Source organism: Crassostrea angulata, chromosome 9 (assembly GCF_025612915.1).
Source record: "Crassostrea angulata isolate pt1a10 chromosome 9, ASM2561291v2, whole genome shotgun sequence".
Classification (NCBI taxonomy): Eukaryota; Metazoa; Mollusca; class Bivalvia; order Ostreida; family Ostreidae; genus Magallana; species Magallana angulata.
The window spans coordinates 25,689,346-25,710,645 of NC_069119.1; the positions used below are offsets into that span (position 1 = coordinate 25,689,346).

Sequence of the window (21,300 nt, forward strand, 5' to 3'; positions counted from 1 at the left end):
AAACATAAATAAAGATGTCTCAGCTCTGATTATATGTAGTCTTTCTGTTAAATCCTGAATTGACAATCTATAAAAATCTTTCTTGAAAATTTTGCTAATTGTTAAAAAATACATGTGTATTGATTTCGTTATTTTCTAACACTACATTGACATACTGAATCGTCTGAACACTTTAAGCTTAATCTGTGTAATGTAACATAAATGTGCGGATTAAAAAAAAATCCGGTGGCGGGGTGGGGGTTCGGGTGGGGGGGGGGGGGGGTAGTGTCCTAGAGATAATTGTGTCGGGGGGGGGGGGGGCTATTTCCATTTCCGGTAAATTTACTCTATTGGTTAAATAATAAATATGCGAGTAAAGGTAAGAAAACAAGGAGAAAAAAGAAAATAGTAATGTGTATATCACACACAGTAACCTATTCCACAATCAAAATAATTAACAGTTCCAAAGTTAATTAGTTTCACTTTCAAAAGCAACTTCCAAATAGAATATAAAAAGAAACCCATTGAAGGTAAATGTACATGTATTCATTCAATTTATACGTACGAGTTTCGAGTCAATTTTTATTCATTTACATTAAATTCATACAAATACCGTGAGTACCGGTATATTCAAGTTGTATTGTACAAGTACTAATAATGATCTATTTAGATCATTTTAAAATGATAATTCCGTTGAGTTTACGTTACCACTATCCGCGCCTTCTATAGAACTGCCTTTGGACAGTAAAAAGGTTTACATGGTTAATACAAGAAATTCAATGTGAAAAGTAAGTTTGAATCTTGTAAATCATGCAACATTTTTGAAGAGGGTAAAAAATTGCCACCGAATGATTTCAGGTTTTTATTTTTAATTTCTTTAAGCTTATAAAGTCAGGCTTATATATATATATATATATATATATCCTTTTATCAATCTACGGATATTCTCATTACATTTAACATTATATAATTCATCACACGATTTGAAATGAATAGAACTGCGACTGCCGGCGTACAATAAGACATGCAACTATGTACATGTAGGCATATCTTCACACTCAGGCAAGTGCGAATCACACATGATGGTGAGATGCGCGCACAATTACTTTTCGTGTGAATTATGTAATTATCAGCTTTACATGTTGTGTAATTTATTTATTATAACGAATCTATTACACTAACAGTCGCGGTGTTAAACAACCAGAGATATATATAGTCACATGTAGGGCGATTGCTTTTGTTAATAACGCGTTAATAAATCCCCCGCCGAGTTAACAACCCCTTTGTTTCTTCTGGTGAGAATTGTTTCCGCTCTCATCTACCCTTAAGTATACAGTATTCACACCTTTAATCTATTTACACTCAAGCTTTTAAACTACCAAATACTTTCTTATTTTTAATGTTAATTTTAAATTATTTACGAATAACTTAAATACAAACGTAATAATCGGACGTGTGAAAACGATTAAGAAACTTCCAATGATCAACTGTAAATGCATATATCTTATTTTCGTTCTTCACCAGCAAATTAAATTAGTAGTTGATTCATAATTATTAACTATCATTTTGAAATAAGACACATCATCTTCGTTAAATGGATGCACTTTTAATACACAGAATTTTCGAAGACTTCGGGCATTTGTTTGAGAATTTGCATCTCCTGAAAACCCATCAATCTTATATATCCAAACACACTTGGTAAGGATATTGACCTTGTATTCAAATTAAAGTTTCAAGTATTCTATATCCTAAGAACATGACAATTTAATTTTAAGAATTGTGCATTTAACCTGCAATTTTTATGCCTATCTTGGCTTCCTTCAGTATATCTTCGACTCTTTCATTATTATTAGATTCTGTATGAAACAAACATTTTTTGTTAATTTTAACAATTTATTTGTTTACAGATGACACAAATACAAACATATCTGTCGTATAACAAAAAATGATTTTTTAAATAAAATATCAAGTTTTCAATATTCAAAGTCTCTTTTTCGAATGTTTGTGAATGTGTCCATCGTCTCTTGTAAAATAAGAGCTCTAAAAGAAAATAAACCCACTTATGATGTACACTGGCAAATTGTTTCCCTTTTTTGGAGAATAATTATATGCTTTCCCGGCTTGTCTATGGTTCATAACTATGTCAGTATGAGCAGTTCAAGCATGAGGTATAGTAATTATGCAGGTGTTTTAAAGACAAAATATTCTATAATCAAAAAGTCACGTATCCATTGATGAATTTGAATAAATATCATGGGAAGGCAGAAATTTTGTCCGTTTTAAAAAGTTATAAATCGTCGTCATCATCTGGGAGTGCAACTTCCACTGCAGCCTGTAATTCTTGTTCATACTGCGCAGCAAGATTTGGGTCCATCTTTATGTCTGGTGGTGCAAGGGCAGGCATGGCAACGAATTCCAGATTAGCATCTCCAACCAGTTTTCTGGCCAACCAAAGGAAAGGTTTCTCGAAGTTGTAGTTGCTCTTTGCGCTTATGTCGTAGTACTGCAGGTTCTTTTTTCGATGAAACACGATGGCTTTGGCCTTTACTTTACGATCTTTGATATCTACTTTGTTTCCACACAATACAATGGGGATGTTTTCACACACGCGGACCAAATCTCTATGCCAGTTGGGTACATTCTTGTATGTCACACGAGAGGTGACATCAAACATAATGATGGCGCACTGTCCTTGAATGTAATACCCATCTCTGAGTCCGCCAAATTTCTCCTGTCCGGCAGTATCCCACACGTTGAAAATGATCTCACCACGAGTTGTGTGGAATTTCAAGGGATGGACCTCCACGCCGAGTGTAGCGACGTACTTCTTCTCAAATTCTCCTGTTACGTGTCGTTTGACGAATGTTGTCTTTCCAACACCACCATCTCCAACCAAAACAAGTTTAAATGTAGGAATTTGATCAGCCATTGTGAACCCGGTGTGGTATAGCAAAATGGCGCGCCTGCCAAGAACTTAGCTCTTTTAAATGCGGAGTTAGAAAAATTGCAATGCGCACGATCATTGCGTGGTAGGAAAACGTACTTCCGGCGTAAACATCGGTCTCAAAATCCAAGAATGGATGAGCTGCAAAAGCTAGAATATCTCTCACTTGTTTCTAAAGTCTGTACAGAACTTGAAAATCATTTGGGTCTGAATGATAAGGATTTGGGTAGATATACATTTGTTACTCGAATTTTCTCTAAAATGATGTGATGGTGCAATTTTTCTTGCATCCAGTTACTACTGATTAGAACCAGCTTGGTTTATATATCTAAGATCTAATTTTAGGTAGACAAATATTACGCGTGCCACCTAAAATAGACTTTAAGCCATTTCTCGCTTATGAAGGATTTTTTTTACGTGTTATATAATATCGCTAGCCTACTTACCAAATAATTCCACCCAACACGTGTATTTCTCCTTCATCAGCTGATTAATGTTTTTGTATGAACAATTCGTAAATGTCAATAGAGTGTTTTATTTTTTTAACACCTACATGACAATATGACCAGTGATACTGCAATATAATTCATGTGAACTTAAAATAGCTAAATAACTGATTTACACATCATATTAATTTTATTTCAGCTGAGTTTATTATTCATCTTGCTGAGAAGAATGATACGTTTGAGAAATTCAAGAAAGCCTTGGATGAAAATGGTGCAGAATTTGCGGTATGAACTTGAAAAGGATCGATTTGTTTTAATTAATACAGGGATAGTATACCACGTGGTGTCCTGTGGCACCAAATTTAGGCCCCTTATTTCAATAGCTAAACACCCCTCTTTTCTTTAAACATTTTACCTCTTTTACCCCCCCCCCCCCCCAAATTCTTCACATTTAAAATTGAATTTGAATTGATTTGCATTGTATTAGAATTCAAGACAATTCTCAGGCAATATTAGACATTTGATTTAAACTTCTTTGTTAATGGTTTTTTTTTCTTGTACTATACCATTCATTCCTACAGAATAAATGATAAGTATTTTAGTTTTCAAACACAGACTTGAAAATATTTTTCTTAATTGAGTTTTAAAAACTTTGTTAAATTTGTTTTCTTCTTTTTATCAAATACAGGATTCCCTTGTTGCCAATTTACTCAGACTGATCCAAAAAATGAAACCCAAACCAAAAGCAGAGGTCAAACTGAAGAAAGAAGAAGAAATTGACATGGAGACACTGAAAAGCGACATAGAAATAAAAAAGAAGCTGTTCCCTGGACTAGCCATAGCTGATGACCCCAAAATCAGGGTAGGCTGAATGTGTCTATTCATACTGAATAGAAATAGTGTTTGTTTTTTTAGAAATTGATATGAAAAGGAAGGGGGAAGTCTTTCAAAGAAGGAAAGATTTTTGGGCACCTTTGTTCATACATGTAATTAAATGATTAAATGTTTGAAAAGTAGATGTATTACCATACTAATCATTCAATTGACCCTATATACAGTAATAAAAATATTTTTTCAGCTTTTAAATTGAGATATTCATAATGCATATAGGTCTATAATGGTATTTTATTTGTAATTTCATTTTCAAATAACATTTTTACCCATGTATGTGATAATTTGATATGGATAAATAAAAAAAAATTTAAATTACAAGGGGGGGGGGAGATATTGTGGAATCAGTAGAATTTGTGGTGGCTCAATCTGTGGTATTCGTGGGTAGCCCTCCCCCACAAATTATAATCCTCAACAAATACAATTTTAGAAAGAGTTTTCTTTGTTACTGAAACAGTAACTGATGCATCCACGAAATTACATCTCCACGAATGAGCAAAAAAGTATCAATCCACAAAAATTGGCCCCAGGAACAACTGTGGATTTACATTTTTTTTAAATTTACTTAAACCAACAGATCCCCCTTAGTCAATCTATTTTAAGTACTTACATATTTAGTCTGGTCTCTTGCATATAGTTAACTGTTCTTCATCCATTGTTTAAACAGGACATGTTAGCAGATGAAGATGAAGAAAAACCAATTAAAACAGAAACCTCCCAGCCAATCAAAACAGAGAGAATAAATGAAGATGGGCCAATCAAAGCAGAGAAAGGAGACACTGACATTGCTGTTGATATGATGAATGAACTTGAAGCTTTGAAGAATGCCCCTCCGCCCCAAGAAAAAAAGTAAGTTGGAGAAAAAATTCAAAAATCTTTCCATTTTGAAAACGAGTTGTTTAAAAAAAATCCAGTTATTAAAAAATTAATGCCAGAAATAAATTGCAAATGTGTCCATGCTAAAAATTGGAAGTTAAAAAATAAAACCAATTTTTTTTATTTATTCATTTAGGGAATGGACAGTATAATTTTTGTATACACATTACAAATATGTCTTATCATTGATTGTTAAACTACAAACTGATGAAATATATATGTGTTCATGCAATTTTGTTAAATTATGTGGGCTTTTTTTTTTGTTGGTTTCCAGAAGTGTCAAACTTTATAGACAGAATTATATTACTATGCACCATAATTATATCTTTGTATGTGTTACATTCTACATACATAAGGTCACTGTGTACCAAAAAATTCCAAGAGAGTTCATGTCTGTTTTCTTTATTAGTAGGGAGAGAGAAAGAAGAAGGGACAGGAGTCGCAGTAGAGAGAAAGATAGGAGGTACTGTAAATTCCTAGTTAAACATGAGGAAATAATATCCACGTAAAATCTCGAGAAGCCAGCCTCGCCAATTTTAAAATCTCGCTTTTAATTTTCAGACATATGTAAACTACATGAAACTTTGATAAAATTTCGAGATTCGCGATTTTATGTTCTCGCGATTTGATGGGAAACCGATGAGTCGCTGAATTAAGTACTCGCGTAAAATAAGGAATCTACAGTAAGTAATGTCGAATGATTAGGAAAGGCTAAGTAACCATAGTTTGGAACCATGGCCTTTGAAAAGCCCCTGTCCAAAACTCTATAAACTCTCAAAATTAAGAACATTGATATGGTTAGATAACATCTCAACCTACCTCTCAGTTATCTTTGTTAAAAAAAAACGTAAATAAAGTTTATTAAGAAAAAATATTGATGACCCAAAATGTGAAGAATTTTGGACATGTAATTATTTCCCCTACATACCCAATATGTATACATGTGTAGCCAATTTCCCCCAATTTTAAACGTTCAGTTCCCTGTACAAAAAAAGGGGGGGGGGTGAGAGTCCTGTTTGGTAGATTAATGTTATGGGAGAATATTTATTGACATTAATTTAAAAAAAAAATAAAAACTGAATTGATAATGATATGACCCTGTCTAAGATTGAAAGTTTGGCTCTCGAATCTGAGTATTGAAATAAAAAGTTAGAGATCTTTCTTTTCTTGCAAACAAATACTATGTATAATTATGAACTCTTGCACAAGAATGAACATTTTCCATCACATTTTAAAGACCCTTTACTGTGTTATTGACTAGCAAACAGTTGCTAACACAACATGTAGTATCTATGGAATCTATGTTGACTAAGATATGTGTCAGAAATTGAGTCTTCAAACCAGTCTGATAAGGACACAAATCGTTCGCACAGAAAGAAATGCTGTAAATAGTCAATTAAACTATCTTAATGCAAATAATGGTCTTGCATTTTCTGTAAGAAAAAAAGAAAAAAGACAGGTTGTATAACTAGGCAACATGGATAAAATTGATAAATTCACATGGATTCAACACTGCCAAATAAGAAGGATACATTTATTGCAAAACAGACCAAAGGGCAAACTTCTAAAATATTGTACATGTATGTGCTTAAAAAATAGTTCTTTTAATGGTTGGTTGATATCTTGTATACCATATATACTGTATTCTCATATTGTGGATTTAAAAATACATGTTCATATGTGTATACATACATGTGTATCTCGAATTAACCTGCATTTTTTCCTTTTTGTTTCAAAAGGAGGAGAAGGAGTAGATCTCGAGATAGGTCAAGGACACGGAGTCGAGATCGAGACAGACGAAGAAATAGGTCAAGGTCACGAGACAGAGACGACAGACGCAGACGAAGATCAAGGAGCCGCAGTCGCGACAAGGACAAGAAAAAATGGAGGGGAAAAGATCGAGAGGAACTGCCAATGGACCCAGACATCGGGAGGGTAAGTCGATAACCAAACCTCTCCATGACCTTGATGATTACTCGAAACATATCATATTTAGCAACTGCGATATGGAAAATGACTTTTCTACAAGTTAGCAAGGATTTTAATTGGCATATTGAAATGGTTGTGCCTATTTTAATGCATCTTAAATGAAGGGCATTTAGCAGAGGCAGCTTTCCAACATTAAATCTAAAAAGAATATACATGTATTTTATGTTTTCATATGGATTAACTTAAATCAATGGGTTTACGATGCTTAACTTCATGCTTAACGCTCCTCAATCATGATGAAAATAATTGTCAGTTTGACTTGGATGAACATTTGATTACAATTATCAACTCAAGCACAAAATCATTGTAAACAAATAGTGATGAAAATGTGATCAATATCATTACAGACAATGTAAGGTGGATTTCTATTGGTTCTTTTGTCTTTGGTAGATTTACAATGGCCGGGTAAACACACTCATGCAGTTTGGGTGTTTCGTTCAGTTAGAAGGACTTCGAAAGAAATGGGAAGGTCTTGTTCACATATCGCAGGTAAGAAAGAGAGAGAGAAGAGAGAGAGAGAATTTGAAATTTTTAAACTTTAAAACAGTCAGTGTTTTTTTCCTGAAACACTCATAATACAGCCACATACATTAATATTTAAAGGACATAAAGAAAATAAATCTGAATTGTAGGGAAACAATACCTACAGTATATTTACATTTTTGTTGAATTGTTTTACAGTTGAGGAGAGAGGGTAGGGTCACCAATGTCAGTGATGTTGTTCAAAGAGGTCAAAAGGTCAAGGTCAAAGTGTTGTCCTTCACTGGACAGAAGATTAGTCTGTCATTGAAGGTAAGGATGTAAGGCATACTTAATGAATTCAGCATTTCAAAATACATGTATGTTCTCATTTAAAAACAGTTAGTGTACATCATCTATTCAGAGGTTGAAATTATCTCAAAAAATTAAATTTTATGAATACATTATACATGTATGCAAGATTATTTGAAGATTTAATTCAGGACAACTTGCATATAAAAAACATTCACATAAAGAATTATAAGAAAATTTTAACTTTTCCCCTATACATGTACATGTATCTCATACTTCAACACTTTCTTTCATGGATATGAAAAATCCCTCATTTCCATGTTCAAACAACTTTCTTATAAGCAAATTTTCTACTTATTTTTTTAATCATGATTTTTTAAAAAAAATTTTAAATTTTGATAGAAACTCCTGATATTATGGATCGTTTACATGATTTTTAGCTCACCTGAGCTGAAAGCTCAAGTGAGCTATTCTGATCACATTTTGTCTGTCGTCCATCCGTCCGTCAGTCTGTCCGTAAACTTTTCACATTTTCAACATCTTCTCAAGAACTACTGGGCCAATTTCAACCAAACTTGGCACAAATTATCCTTAGGCAAAGGGGATTCAAAGTTGTGAAAATTAAGGGTCACACCTGTTTTCAAGGGGAGATAATTAGAAATTAATGAAAAATTTTGAGAATTTTTCAAAAATCTTCTTCTCAAGAACCATAAAGCCAGGAAATCTGAAACTTGTGTGGTAGCATCCTCAGGTTGTGTAGATTCAAAGTTGTGAAAATCATGACCCCCGGGGGTAGGCTTGGGCTACAATTGGGGAGTCGAAGTTTTACATAGGAATATAAAGAGTAAATCTTTAAAAATCTTCTTCTCAGAAACTAATCAGCCAGGAAAGCTGAAACTTGTGTGGAAGCATCCTCAGGTAGTGTAGATTCAAAGTTGTGAAAATCATGACCCCCGGGGGTAGGCTTGGACCACAATTGGGGGGTCGAAGTTTTACATAGGAATATATAGAGTAAATCTTTAAAAATCTTCTTCTCAGAAACTCATCAGCCAGGAAAGCTGAAACTTGTGTGGTAGCATCCTCAGGTTGTGTAGATTCAAAGTTGTGAAAATCATGACCCCCGGGGGGTAGGCTTGGGCCACAATTGGGGGTCAAAGTTTTACATAGGATTATATAGAGTAAATCTTTAAAAATCTTCTTCTCAGAAACTAATCAGCCAGGAAAGCTGAAACTTGTGTGGAAGTGTAGATTCAAAGTTGTGAAAATCATGACCCCGGGGGTAGGATGGGGCCACATTGTGGGGGGGGGGGGGGTGTTAAAGTTTTACATAGGAATATATAGAGTAAATCTTTTAAGATCTTCTCAGAAACTAATCAGCCAGATGATTCTTTATAATTGTTAAGACTTTGGCTCCAGGACAATTCTTTGGCCTCACAAGAAGGTTCAGAGTTTGATGTAGCTTTATATCCCATATATAAACAATTATTAAGAAATTTTTTGAGAACTGCAATACTCAAAATGTGATATGACTATAAAATCAGCCTGTTAGAAAAAGGACTAATGATTATAAACATAAGAATATCCAGGGGGAAAAATGGATTTTATTTATACAGGATCTACATGTATTATTGTACATTGTCCAGATAGTTTGTATTATGAGTCCATTAAGCTGATTTTATCATACCTATTGTTCCTCAGGTGAGCGATGTGGCCCATGGGCCTCTTGTTTAATATCCAATTCTAACAAAATACTCTTTCGCATTTAGGGCATTGATCATGGTTTTTAAAATGACTAGTTCTGATATTCACTCTACATAACTAGGATGTCGATCAAGAAACTGGGGAGGATCTGAATCCGTCGAAGACAAAGACGCTGGTGGGCGGGGAGATTCACAACAATCAGGTGGAGGCCAGAAATCCTGACCGGCCCTCGTCAATGCCCCTAGTAGAGCATGTGCCAGACATCGACGATGCCAGCGAGAAAAAGCGGCGGTATCAACGCATGTCCTCGCCCGAGAGGTTCGAAATTCAACAGATGATCGCCGCAAACGTCATTGACAAATCGGAGCTCCCAGACTTTGATGAGGAGTCGGGACTCATTGTGAGGGAGGACGATTCCGACGAGGACATTGAAATCGAGCTGAAGGAGGAAGAGCCACCATTTTTGACAGGTCACGGACGAGTGGGCGTGGATCTCAGTCCTGTCAAAATTGTAAAGGTATGTAAAATAGTTATAAGGGTAAATAAGGAACTTCATCATGGAATACTGTGCATTTCAAAAGTCTATTGTGTAAACTTTCTTACAGTTGCTCTACTTAACATTAACTTGATGATGTATCAATTGCAGGTGTATTTATATCTGCACTTAGAGAGTGCAACATTTCCCTGTTATAGATCAAAATATTTAATATATGGTTTTTCTCTAATTTGTGTATTCATTTGGTAGTCATGTCATTTACAATAATGGGAAACTCAGAAACAACTTAATGTTTATTTTCCTTGAAAACTCGTTTTCCTTTTCATTTTGGAAATTTTCCAAAATTTTTGGGGCCAAAAAACTACTACAACTGAAATTTTTTTTGCACATCAGAATCCAGATGGATCTCTGTCTCAAGCGGCCATGATGCAAAACGCCTTACAGAAGGAGCGACGAGAGCTGAAGCAGGCCCAAAGAGAGGCCGAGATGAACTCAGTGCCCTCTGGTGTCAACAAGGACTGGATTGATCCCATGCCGGAAGGTACAGATCCATAAAACAAAATGAAGAATTAAGAATCAAGAGAAATGTTTTTTGGGGGGTTTTCTGTTAGAAAAATTGGAAAGTGTAATGCAGCATTTTTATTTCTAATGCAAAATTTGAAAAAGGGGAGTAAATCTTTTTTCTAATTGGGGGGAAAAAAAGTTACTCACCTTATGGCAGTTGAATTTATCAATTTAACAGCATTTGACAAAATTTGGATACTCTGTCCAGTAAGTAGAAACTAATCTTTCATAAATTTATTTATTTATTTAGTCACAAACCTTTCCCTTTCCCTTTCTCTATAAAATGTTGGGCATTTGTTGTTAAATGATGAAAATATTTCAACTCCATATAATTGTTATTTAATAAATTTTAGTATTTGAACCCCTTTTATGATGAGCATTTCAAAATCAATGCTTGTACTTTTGTTTTCTATAACAGCTTTTAAAAGCCTGATTTACTGGTACTTGATTTATACATGTGTTAATAGATCCCACAGGAAGGTAAGGCTTATGAAATCTCTATGTTAAAATCCTACTTGGTTTTTATAGGAGGAGACAGAAAGTTTGCAGCCCAGGTCCGGGGTGCTGGCATGCCCCCAGCGGACGTCCCAGAGTGGAAGAAGCACATTACAGGGGGTCAGAAGGCGTCCTATGGAAGGAAGGAGAAGAAATCCCTCCTGGAGCAGAGACAGGGTCTCCCCATCTACAAACTCAAGGATGAACTGGTGAAGGTATGGATTAGCCCCTTCATGCATGTAATACAGTTCATGTCATTGATATATGTACAGTAAAACACGCTTATAACGAAGTCCCAGGGACGGGCAATATTACTTCATTATAAGCGTAATTCGTTATATCTGTCAAGTTTACAACATGAAATAGAGACTTCTGGAATAAAATTCACTTCGCTATAAGCGTCAATTCATTATAAGCGTGTTCGCTATAACCGTGTTTTACTGTATAGAGTTATGTCCATTTGTCCATGTAATACAACTGTCTTCTGTAAAATTTAAGTCTTAATTAAATGTGAAAAGTAAATATCTATTAGTATGTACAATTGCAAGAATCCCAAGCACCCTTTTCAGATTTACTCTTACTAGTGCTCATTTTGCATACTGTCTGATGCACATGAAATCTGTTACTTAATAATACTATGATAATATCCATTTCTGTTCATTTTATTGTAGGCTGTAACAGACAATCAGATTCTGATAGTCATCGGGGAGACTGGCTCAGGAAAGACAACTCAGATCACCCAGTATCTGGCCGAGGCTGGTTACACCACGACAGGAAAAATCGGCTGCACTCAGCCGCGTCGTGTCGCCGCCATGTCGGTGGCAAAAAGAGTGTCGGAAGAGTTTGGATGTCGTCTCGGTCAAGAGGTAAATTTGGGTGAAAATTATTTATAGGCCAAAAAATTAAATGTATTGGTTCTCGGGCACTGCAGCATTTGATTGAATTCGGCCACATTGATATATTTTATTGCCATATTGAAAATGAAAATAACTCAATTTCAAGTTTAAAATAAATTTAAAATTAAAGCACAAAAAAATAACAATGAAGTTTCGTCACATGTTTCTTTTATCATATGACAGGTCGGTTACACGATTCGTTTTGAGGACTGTACGAGCCCGGAGACGAAGATAAAGTACATGACAGACGGTATGATGCTGAGGGAGTGTCTGATTGACGGGGACCTTACGCAGTACAGCATCATCATGTTGGACGAGGCCCACGAACGAACCATTCACACTGACGTCCTGTTCGGACTTCTCAAGACGGTATGGAATTAGATTCTTGAGAAAATTAATAAAATAGTATATATATACTGTGTATCCTTGTCGCTTGATACCAAATTCTTGAAAAATGAGGTAAACCTGTTAATATTTATTTAATCTAAATACATCGTTATTTTTACAAAGCATACATTTACCAATCTTATTTCTGCCCGTTGTTTTAGTACATTTTTAAAGTTTAAAAAAAAAAGATATTGAAAATATTGAAGTGAAAATTACTGGATATTATAGTACAAATTATTTCTACAATAGAAATGTATAATGTACATTAAATTTATCTCACAAAATGTCTTGATAATTTTACTACTTTTGAAGGTCATTCAATAATTGAAAGATTTTGAAATTATTGTTGAATTTTTAGAAAAGCAACACTATAAAAATCTTTTTTTAGCTCACCAAGACGAAGTCAAGGAGAGCTTATGCTATACCCTCGGCGTCGGCGTCGGCGTCCGGACCTGGTTAAAGTTTTTGTTGCAGGTCCTGTATCTAAGCTATTACTTGTCCTATCTTCACCAAACTTGCATGGATGATGCATCTGGACCTACTTATGGACTTGAAAGACTTGGATGCTGAATCTGGGTCCTAAATTTCAGATGCTGGAGGAGGTTAAGGTTGTTGGACCAGGTTAATGTTTTTTGTGGCAGGTGCCCTTTGATAGCAATATCTTAGTTACTGCTGGTCCGTACTTCACCAAACTTGCATGGATAGTGTGCCTTATGATACTGATGCACCAGACAGGCTTGAGTGCTGAATCTGAGCTATATGTTTCGGATGCTGGAGGAGGTTAAGGTTTTTGGAGCAGGTTAAAGTTTTTGTTGCGGGTGCCCATTGATAGCAATATCTAAGTTACTACTGGTCCTAACTTCACCAAACTTGTATGGATGATGTGTCTTATGATACTGATGCACCTGACAAGCTTGAATGCTGAATCTGAGCAATAGGTTTCGGATGCTGGATGAGGTTAAGGTTTTTAGAGCTGGTTAAAGTTTTTGTTGCAGGTGCCCTCTGATGATTATATCTTAGTTACTGCTGGTCCAAACTTCACCAAACTTGTATGGATGGTGCGTCTTATGATACTGATGCACCTGACAAGCTTGAATGCTGAATCTGAGCAATAGGTTTCGGATGCTGGAGGAGGTTAAGGTTTTAAGAGCTGGTTAAATAAAGTTTTTGAAATAGGTGCCCTCTGATGATGATATCTTAGTTATTACTTGTCCTTACTTCACCAGACTTCCATAGATGGTGTGTCTTATGATACTGATGCACCTGACAGGCTTGAATGCCGAGTCTGGTTTCGGATGCTGGATAAAGTTAAGTTTTTAGGAACAGGTCACATGTTTAATAGATGATAGTACTATTTCAAACTTGCATAGTTGATTTAACTGTAATATGAATGAATAGCAGAGGTAGATGCAGATGCAGAGCTTGATCTCAATTATCAAGGATGCTAAAAAATAAATCTTAGTTATTACAGGTCCTAACTTCACCAAACTTGAATGGATGGTGTGTCTTATGATACAGATGCACCTGACAGGCATGGATGCTGAATCTGAGTCATAGGTTGCAGATGCTGGAGGAAGTTAAGGTTTTAATTGCTAGTGCCCTCTGATGATGACATCTTAGTTATTACTGGTCCAAACTTCACCAAACTTGCATGGATGATGCGTCTTATGATACCAATGCACCTGATGGGCTTGAATGCTGAATCTGAGCCATAGGTTTCGGATGCTGGATGAGGTTTAGTTTTTTGGAACAGGTCACATGTTTTTTAGATGATAGCTTGCATAGTTGATTTAACTTTATTATAAATTAAATGCAGAGGTTGCTTCAGATGCAGAGCCTGATCTCCATTATCAAGGATGCTAAAGGAATCTCCTACCTCACTCAAACCAGCTTGATAGATAGATGTGTTTGTTGATAAATGATATAACATGATTCCTATGATATAGTATTGTATGATATGAAACAATATTGTTTGATATGATACAATATGATATCATATGTTATATTATAAAAAGTTATACGATACGATATGATATTGTATCAATTTTTTTGATATTTTATGATATGATATTGTATCATGATATTGTTATGTATAGTATTGTATATTATGATACAATATTGTATAATATTATATTGTATTTTTAATATATTATTTTATCACATGATACAATTACATAAGATTTTGCAAAATATTATATTGTATCCTATGATACAATATTGTATATTCTATAATATGGTATCATACAATATTGTATAATATGATATTGGTTTCAGTAATATAGAATTATATCACATGAAATTGTATTATATGATATTGTAATATTATATTATATTGTATCATACGATATTATATGATATGATATTAGTTTATATGATATATTTTCATATCACATGAAATTGTATTATATGATATTGTAATATATATTATTGTGTCATATGATACAATATGTATAATATAATAATGTATTTTATAATATTTTACTTTATCACATAATATTGTATCATTTGATAAGATACAGTGTTGGAATCAAATTATATTGTATTATATGATATAATATCATATAATGTATCAAATATGTTTCAGTGTCATTCAATACAATACCATACAATATTATACAATATAATATCATGTTTCAGTGTTATGATGTATTAAATAATATGATATTGTAATATAATACTATATTGTATTATATTTTATGATATTGTATTATGTGATCAAATACAATAAGGTATAACACAATACAATGTCATATCATATGTTACAATATCATATCTCATTATTGTTTATTATGGTATTTTATTGTATTATATGATATATATTATAAATATGACATGATGCAATATTTAATTTTATATCATTGTATTGATTAACATATGAACATATGATTATCATAAAAAAAAATTATCAGATGATATACGATATTTTGTCAAAACAGAATCCATGAATATCCAAGATCATAAAGTATGATTTTCATATAAAACGATAAAGGTGGTCTTATGAAGGTGATGTCTCATAAGGGTGATGCTCCGTCTCGGTGAGCTTAGTAATCTATGATTACCTATGTTTTATTTCTGATTTAACAGGCTGTTCTGAAGCGAAAGGAATTAAAACTCATAGTTACATCAGCTACTTTGGATGCCGTCAAATTCTCACAGTATTTCTTTGAGGCGGTAAGTTTGCACACTCAAAATGAAATTTGAACTGGAAAAAGGCTAAAAATGAGCTATAATTAATTATTTTTTATAGATGATCTTTATGATCCCTATTATCTTACTGTAGTCTGTGTATTGTGTTGTAGCCGATTTATACACTCATTTAATTCTCTTATTGTAGCCGATCTTTACGATTCCTGGCCGTACCTACCCCGTCGAGGTTCTGTACACCAAGGAGGCGGAGACTGACTACCTGGATGCCTCGCTGATCACCGTCATGCAGATCCATCTGATGGAGCCACCAGGTACGTAACGTAAATGTAAACGTAGATGGAGCCACCAAGTACATGTATGTAACGTAAATGGAACATGTAAATGTAAACATAATTATGTAAACACCTGATGGAGACAATGAGTGTGTTACCTAAATGTAAACACATTAACTTCAATGAAAAAATTCTCTGATTCATTTGGAGGAGTGTGGAATAAATGACAGCTTATACTGTAAATTTTGAGAATGGGGAATTTTTATGGAGGGGAAGGTTGATATTTGTAAAATGTAACATTGACTTCTACAGAAGATGTGTTGTCTATATTGTGTCTCTGAGTTTCTAACACAGTGACTGTATTTATCAATATCCCTTTCTGTACCCCCTATATATCTATAATATTATTATACTGTATGATCTATATCCCTTTATATCAATTCTCCTTTTTGTATCCTTGTAGGTGACATTCTGCTATTCCTGACCGGTCAAGAGGAGATTGACACGGCCTGTGAGACCCTGTATGAGAGAATGAAGGCCCTGGGGCCCGAGGTCCCCGAGCTGATCATCCTACCTGTCTACAGTGCCCTGCCCAGCGAGATGCAGACCAGGATCTTTGAGCCAACACCCCCTGGGTCAAGAAAGGTAATTGATTAGTTATAAGTGACCCTCTTCCCCCCTCCTCTCAGTTAAAAATTGCTAACAGCAATTCACTTGCATTGTGGTAAAGAATTACATATAAAAGTATCAATGTGCAACCCCTTCCCTGAGAAAAATAATCATTTATTGTGATTCTCTTCCATTGGATCTAGAAATGGAAAGAAATTGTTTTAATTGACCCCCTTCCACCAAAAAAAAAAACAGAGAGAGAGAGAGAGAGAGAGAGAGAATAATAATTGTCTGTTGTGATTTACTCCTCTTAGATTCAGAAAGGTAAGAAATTAATCAAAGAGGAACAATAAATCTCCCATGCACATAAAGAACAGATACATGTAAATTTTACATTTAATACTTTGTTACAGCATTTAACTCTTCAAATGTTATGTTTGAATACTTTATCAAGTGAATGTGCATATAATATTCAATTTTTAGGTTGTGATAGCCACAAACATTGCAGAGACCTCGCTGACTATAGATGGAATTTATTATGTGGTGGATCCAGGATTTGTCAAGCAGAAGGTGTACAACTCCAAGACAGGCATGGATCAGCTGATTGTCACGCCCATATCGCAGGTACAGTGTGATTCGGAGGCTTTGTTCTAAATACATGTACAGTAATATTCTGTAAATGTAAAAAAGCAACAAAAAAAAATGTGTTGTATTAAGGTTATGGATCAGCTGATTGTCACGCCCATATCTCAGGTACAGCATGATTCGGAGGCTTTGTTCTAAATACGTGTACAGTAATATTCTGTAAATGTAAAAAAGGGGGGGGGGGGGAAATGGGTTATAAAAATTTTTTACGTTTAGAAAAACTTTTTCTTGACAAACTGAAGATTTTTTTTGGCCTGATATTGAGGAATCTTCTTTATGTTATTGATCTCTTAAAATACATGTACTTTTCATGCACTTTGTGCTTCAGTAGACAAGACTTATTGAGAAGAATTTTTTCTCCTTAATACAATGTTTTTTATTAAGATATCATAATTTAAGAATACATTTTACATAACACAGGCACAGGCCAAACAGAGAGCTGGGCGGGCAGGCAGAACGGGCCCTGGAAAATGCTACCGTCTCTACACTGAGCGTGCTTACAGAGACGAGATGCTGCCGACAAACGTTCCGGAGATCCAGCGCACGAATCTGGCCAGCACTGTGCTCTCACTGAAGGCCATGGGGATCAATGACTTGTTGTCCTTTGACTTTATGGACGCCCCACCGATGCAGACGCTGATCTCGGCCATGGAGCAGCTGCACGCGCTCAGTGCCCTAGATGATGAGGGTCTTCTGACTAGGCTTGGAAGGAGGGTGGGTGTCTGAGCAAAATTTTGTTGGATTAACATCTGTAAAGATGGATAACTCTCATTCCTAATAGATGTATTTGTATTGAAATGGCAAAATATATTAATGTTCTACAGATAGAACTTTGCATTATCAAGATTTTTTTTTTTTTAATCTAAGAAAAATATATGCACATGATTGTATAGCTCATGAACATTTGTACCTTCAAGATATTTAAAAAGAAAACAGATTTTTAATGAATTTCGTAGACATATCAATACCTAATTTATAAATTTATCAGAAGCAATGAATGAAATCATGATTAAAAGGAACTCGTGGATATTATGATAGAGTTATTTATGCAACATCTTGATTTATTCTGGTTTTAGATGGCTGAGTTTCCGTTGGAGCCCATGTTGTCCAAGATGTTGATCATGTCTGTCCATCTTGCCTGTAGTGATGAGATCCTGACTGTTGTCTCCATGTTGTCTGTCCAAAATGTCTTCTACAGACCCAAGGTACAATATAATTATGTGTCATTTTACCCCCCCATGTATATAGACATGTATACACAAGCGAGCGTGTTTCCCTCGTGCTTCACACCTTAATGGATTTAGGCTCCACCCCCACCCTGAACTTACCTGAGGTAAAACCACCTGGTTAAAAACCTCGGACTTAAATGGCAACTGTGCTGTAATTTATCAGTTAACACTGAAACAGGGTACTGAGGAATCATCTTTGTTGGTGGGGGAGCAATGTTGGTGGATTTCGAGGGAAACCCTTGCACACGAACTTGCATCCCCTGGAACGTATATTAAACAACATTATTTTGTTTAGTATTTGTTTACAAACTAAAACTAGTCTTGCTACTGGTGAAATTACTTCCCAATGAACCAGGAAAAATTGGCTACCCGCGAACTTTGACCCAAACGAATAAAAATGATTCCACACTAATACCGTAGGTGATTAACGTGTAGTTTCACATTGAATTTTATTCTGAACCTCTAGTAGATAAAATCAGTTTGTGTTAGTCCTAAAAAATATTCCCTTTGATCACATGTATATGATCTGAAAATGTTGTAATTATATTAATTTTAAGGTTGTAATGTTTAAATTTTGGCATCAAATTTGACCACATGTACAAAATTACACTGTTAACCGTCAATGATTTGTTGACAGGACAAGCAAGACTTAGCGGACCAGAAGAAGGCCAAGTTCCACCAATCGGAGGGCGACCACATCACGTTGCTGGCCGTGTACAACTCGTGGAAGAACAACAAGTTCTCCAGCCCCTGGTGCTATGAAAACTTTGTGCAGATTCGAACTCTTAAAAGGGCCCAAGATGTTCGCAAACAGATGTTGGGTATTATGGACAGGTAAAAAAATTCCAAGTCCCCAGTTTTCCTTATTGATTTTCTAAAGGATACACTAAATGTTCATTCCCATTTTCTGTCCCCCTCCCCCCCATAAAGGTGTTGGTGTAAATTATCTTGTTCTTTCATTAAATTTCTCATTTCAACAATTTAACCATGTTTTCTATAAAGATTTTTGGATTATGCAAGCTGTAGATTACATGTTCAATGCTGTTCTGAATGATACTCCTATTATGATTGGTTGCCCTTAGATTTAAAAAGATTAAATGCTTGGCAATGCATAGAATGTCCACACCACCTGTTTCAACAACAGTTAATCCAAATAGTTTTGTCAGACTGTATTTAATAATTAGACTATTTTTCTTACAACAATAACATTTCCACATCTTCTGTTCAGAAATCTCATTTGATTCAAGTTTTCTCCATGTTGTGACTGTGTGTCTTTTTCTTTTCCTGTAGGCACAAGTTGGATGTCGTCAGCTGTGGTAAGAACACTGCAAGAGTTCAGAAGGCCATCTGTAGTGGGTTTTTCCGTAACGCCGCCAAGAAGGACCCCCAGGAAGGGTATAGGACACTCGTTGACAGTCAAGTGGTCTACATCCACCCCTCTAGCGCCCTCTTCAACCGACAGCCCGACTGGTATGTATAACATGTACATTGTAGCTGTAGTTAAAAGAAATTTTAAAGCACTGTTTTGACAACAGCAAAAACATCTGAAGCTTTTAGAGCCAAAATTTTTTGAAAGAGGGAAATAACTTCATCTGCTGATCTATGTTGCATCTTTTGCACAATAAAACCAGATCATTGTTATATTTGGTCTAATTGAAGTAGCTGTTATACATGTTTTTTGCTTTATAATAAATATTAAAATTCATATCAAAACAATTTTTTTTATGCCAGATGGTAAAGATACATGTAGGTGTTACATGCATTTAATAGACAGTTATGCATACATCTTTTTAAGTTCAATCGAAATTTTTTTCATTTCTTAAATCCAGATGTACATCAAAAAAACATCAATTAATAAACTTCCACTCTTCTTCATTTTAAAACTTTCCTAATATTTTTCAGGGTTATCTACCATGAACTCGTTCTGACGACCAAGGAATACATGAGAGAAGTCACAGCCATTGATCCAAAGTGGCTGGTCGAGTTTGCCCCAAAATTTTTCCGCTTCAGCGACCCCACGAAACTCAGCAAGCAAAAGAAACAGCAGAAGATCGAGCCTTTGTACAACAAATACGAGGATCCAAACTCATGGAGAATATCGCGAGCTTTCAAGAAATTTCACACAAAAGTCACCTTCTGAGGATATCATTGTGTTATTGTTTTTTTTCTGAACGTTTCACATGTATTTGTTCATGTAGGTAGGTGTATACATTTCAAAGGAATTTTTACTTTGATACAAGTGATGGTCAATGAATCGTGTTCAAGTTCACGTGACTTATGTCTACAACCATGAGTACAACTATGCATGTATTACAATGCGTCTTGATCAAAGTTAATACACATACTTATCCTGTTGGTACAATTGTATATGATGGGCATTTGATTTGAGATCTCTCTATACCCATGCAATTCCTATTCACCTACTGTATGAAAGTTTTGAAAAATGAAAATGTTTTTACGTGTACTAGAGAACATTTGAAAAAAAAAGTGCTGGCCATGGGTGTAAACCCTACATACCCGATGTGTTTTTCGAAAAACTTGTACTTTTTTTTTTACCATGTTTGCCAATTCTTGATGGTTATCTGTTAACAAACAATCGTTTCTATGTAATATAAGTGGGGGGAATTGATGGACAATTTAAATGTATTTCACTCAGATGAATTTGTGTGCTCCCTGTGGCTCTACATGCATGTATGTTTATCCACAGATACATAAATGTTTCTGTTTGTTATAATCACTGAAAATTCTTGTAAGGAATTCGGTAAGGTTTTTAGGGAGAAGTAATTTTTTTCTTTAAAAAAATATTCAAATTGAAATTCTGTACACAAATTACTGCAGAGTAGCCTTTAAATTGAAAGTGTATGATTTTTGAAAAGGGAGTTTTTAAAATAAACTTTTCATTGTGAAATAAAAGCTTTTGAAAACCCAATAATTGTCTCTTTGTTATTATTGTTTTCACGATT

The 21,300-nt window shown here is 34.8% G+C and overlaps 2 protein-coding genes across 2 annotated transcripts; one reads left to right on the forward strand and one right to left on the reverse strand.

Annotated features, from left to right (window-relative positions):
- Positions 1-1,851: 1,851 nt before the first annotated feature.
- On the reverse strand, positions 1,852-2,967 carry LOC128163071 (GTP-binding nuclear protein Ran). The gene has a single exon (XM_052826535.1). It carries the CDS (start codon positions 2,906-2,908, stop codon positions 2,267-2,269), a length of 642 nt encoding a protein of 213 aa, XP_052682495.1. The 5' UTR covers positions 2,909-2,967; the 3' UTR covers positions 1,852-2,266.
- On the forward strand, positions 2,953-21,260 carry LOC128163070 (ATP-dependent RNA helicase DHX8-like). The gene is made up of 22 exons (XM_052826534.1): positions 2,953-3,149; positions 3,569-3,654; positions 4,058-4,231; positions 4,928-5,109; positions 5,546-5,599; positions 6,876-7,071; positions 7,516-7,614; positions 7,807-7,917; positions 9,719-10,114; positions 10,487-10,634; positions 11,186-11,367; positions 11,824-12,018; positions 12,232-12,417; positions 15,520-15,606; positions 15,770-15,893; positions 16,318-16,499; positions 16,947-17,087; positions 17,529-17,822; positions 18,185-18,313; positions 18,975-19,171; positions 19,628-19,807; positions 20,240-21,260. The coding sequence occupies exons 1-22, from the start codon at positions 3,056-3,058 to the stop codon at positions 20,475-20,477; spliced, it is 3,675 nt and encodes a 1,224-aa protein (XP_052682494.1). The 5' UTR covers positions 2,953-3,055; the 3' UTR covers positions 20,478-21,260.
- The last annotated feature ends 40 nt before the right edge of the window (positions 21,261-21,300 follow it).

Coding starts and splice junctions, on each gene's coding strand:
- LOC128163070 (XM_052826534.1), top strand. CDS start 3,056: ATGGATGAGCTGCAAAAGCTAGAATATCTCTCACTTGTTTCTAAAGTC. Junction 5,110..5,545: donor CCTCCGCCCCAAGAAAAAAA/GTAAGTTGGAGA, acceptor TTTCTTTATTAG/TAGGGAGAGAGAAAGAAGAA. Junction 12,418..15,519: donor TGTTCGGACTTCTCAAGACG/GTATGGAATTAG, acceptor CTGATTTAACAG/GCTGTTCTGAAGCGAAAGGA.
- LOC128163071 (XM_052826535.1), bottom strand. CDS start 2,908: ATGGCTGATCAAATTCCTACATTTAAACTTGTTTTGGTTGGAGATGGT.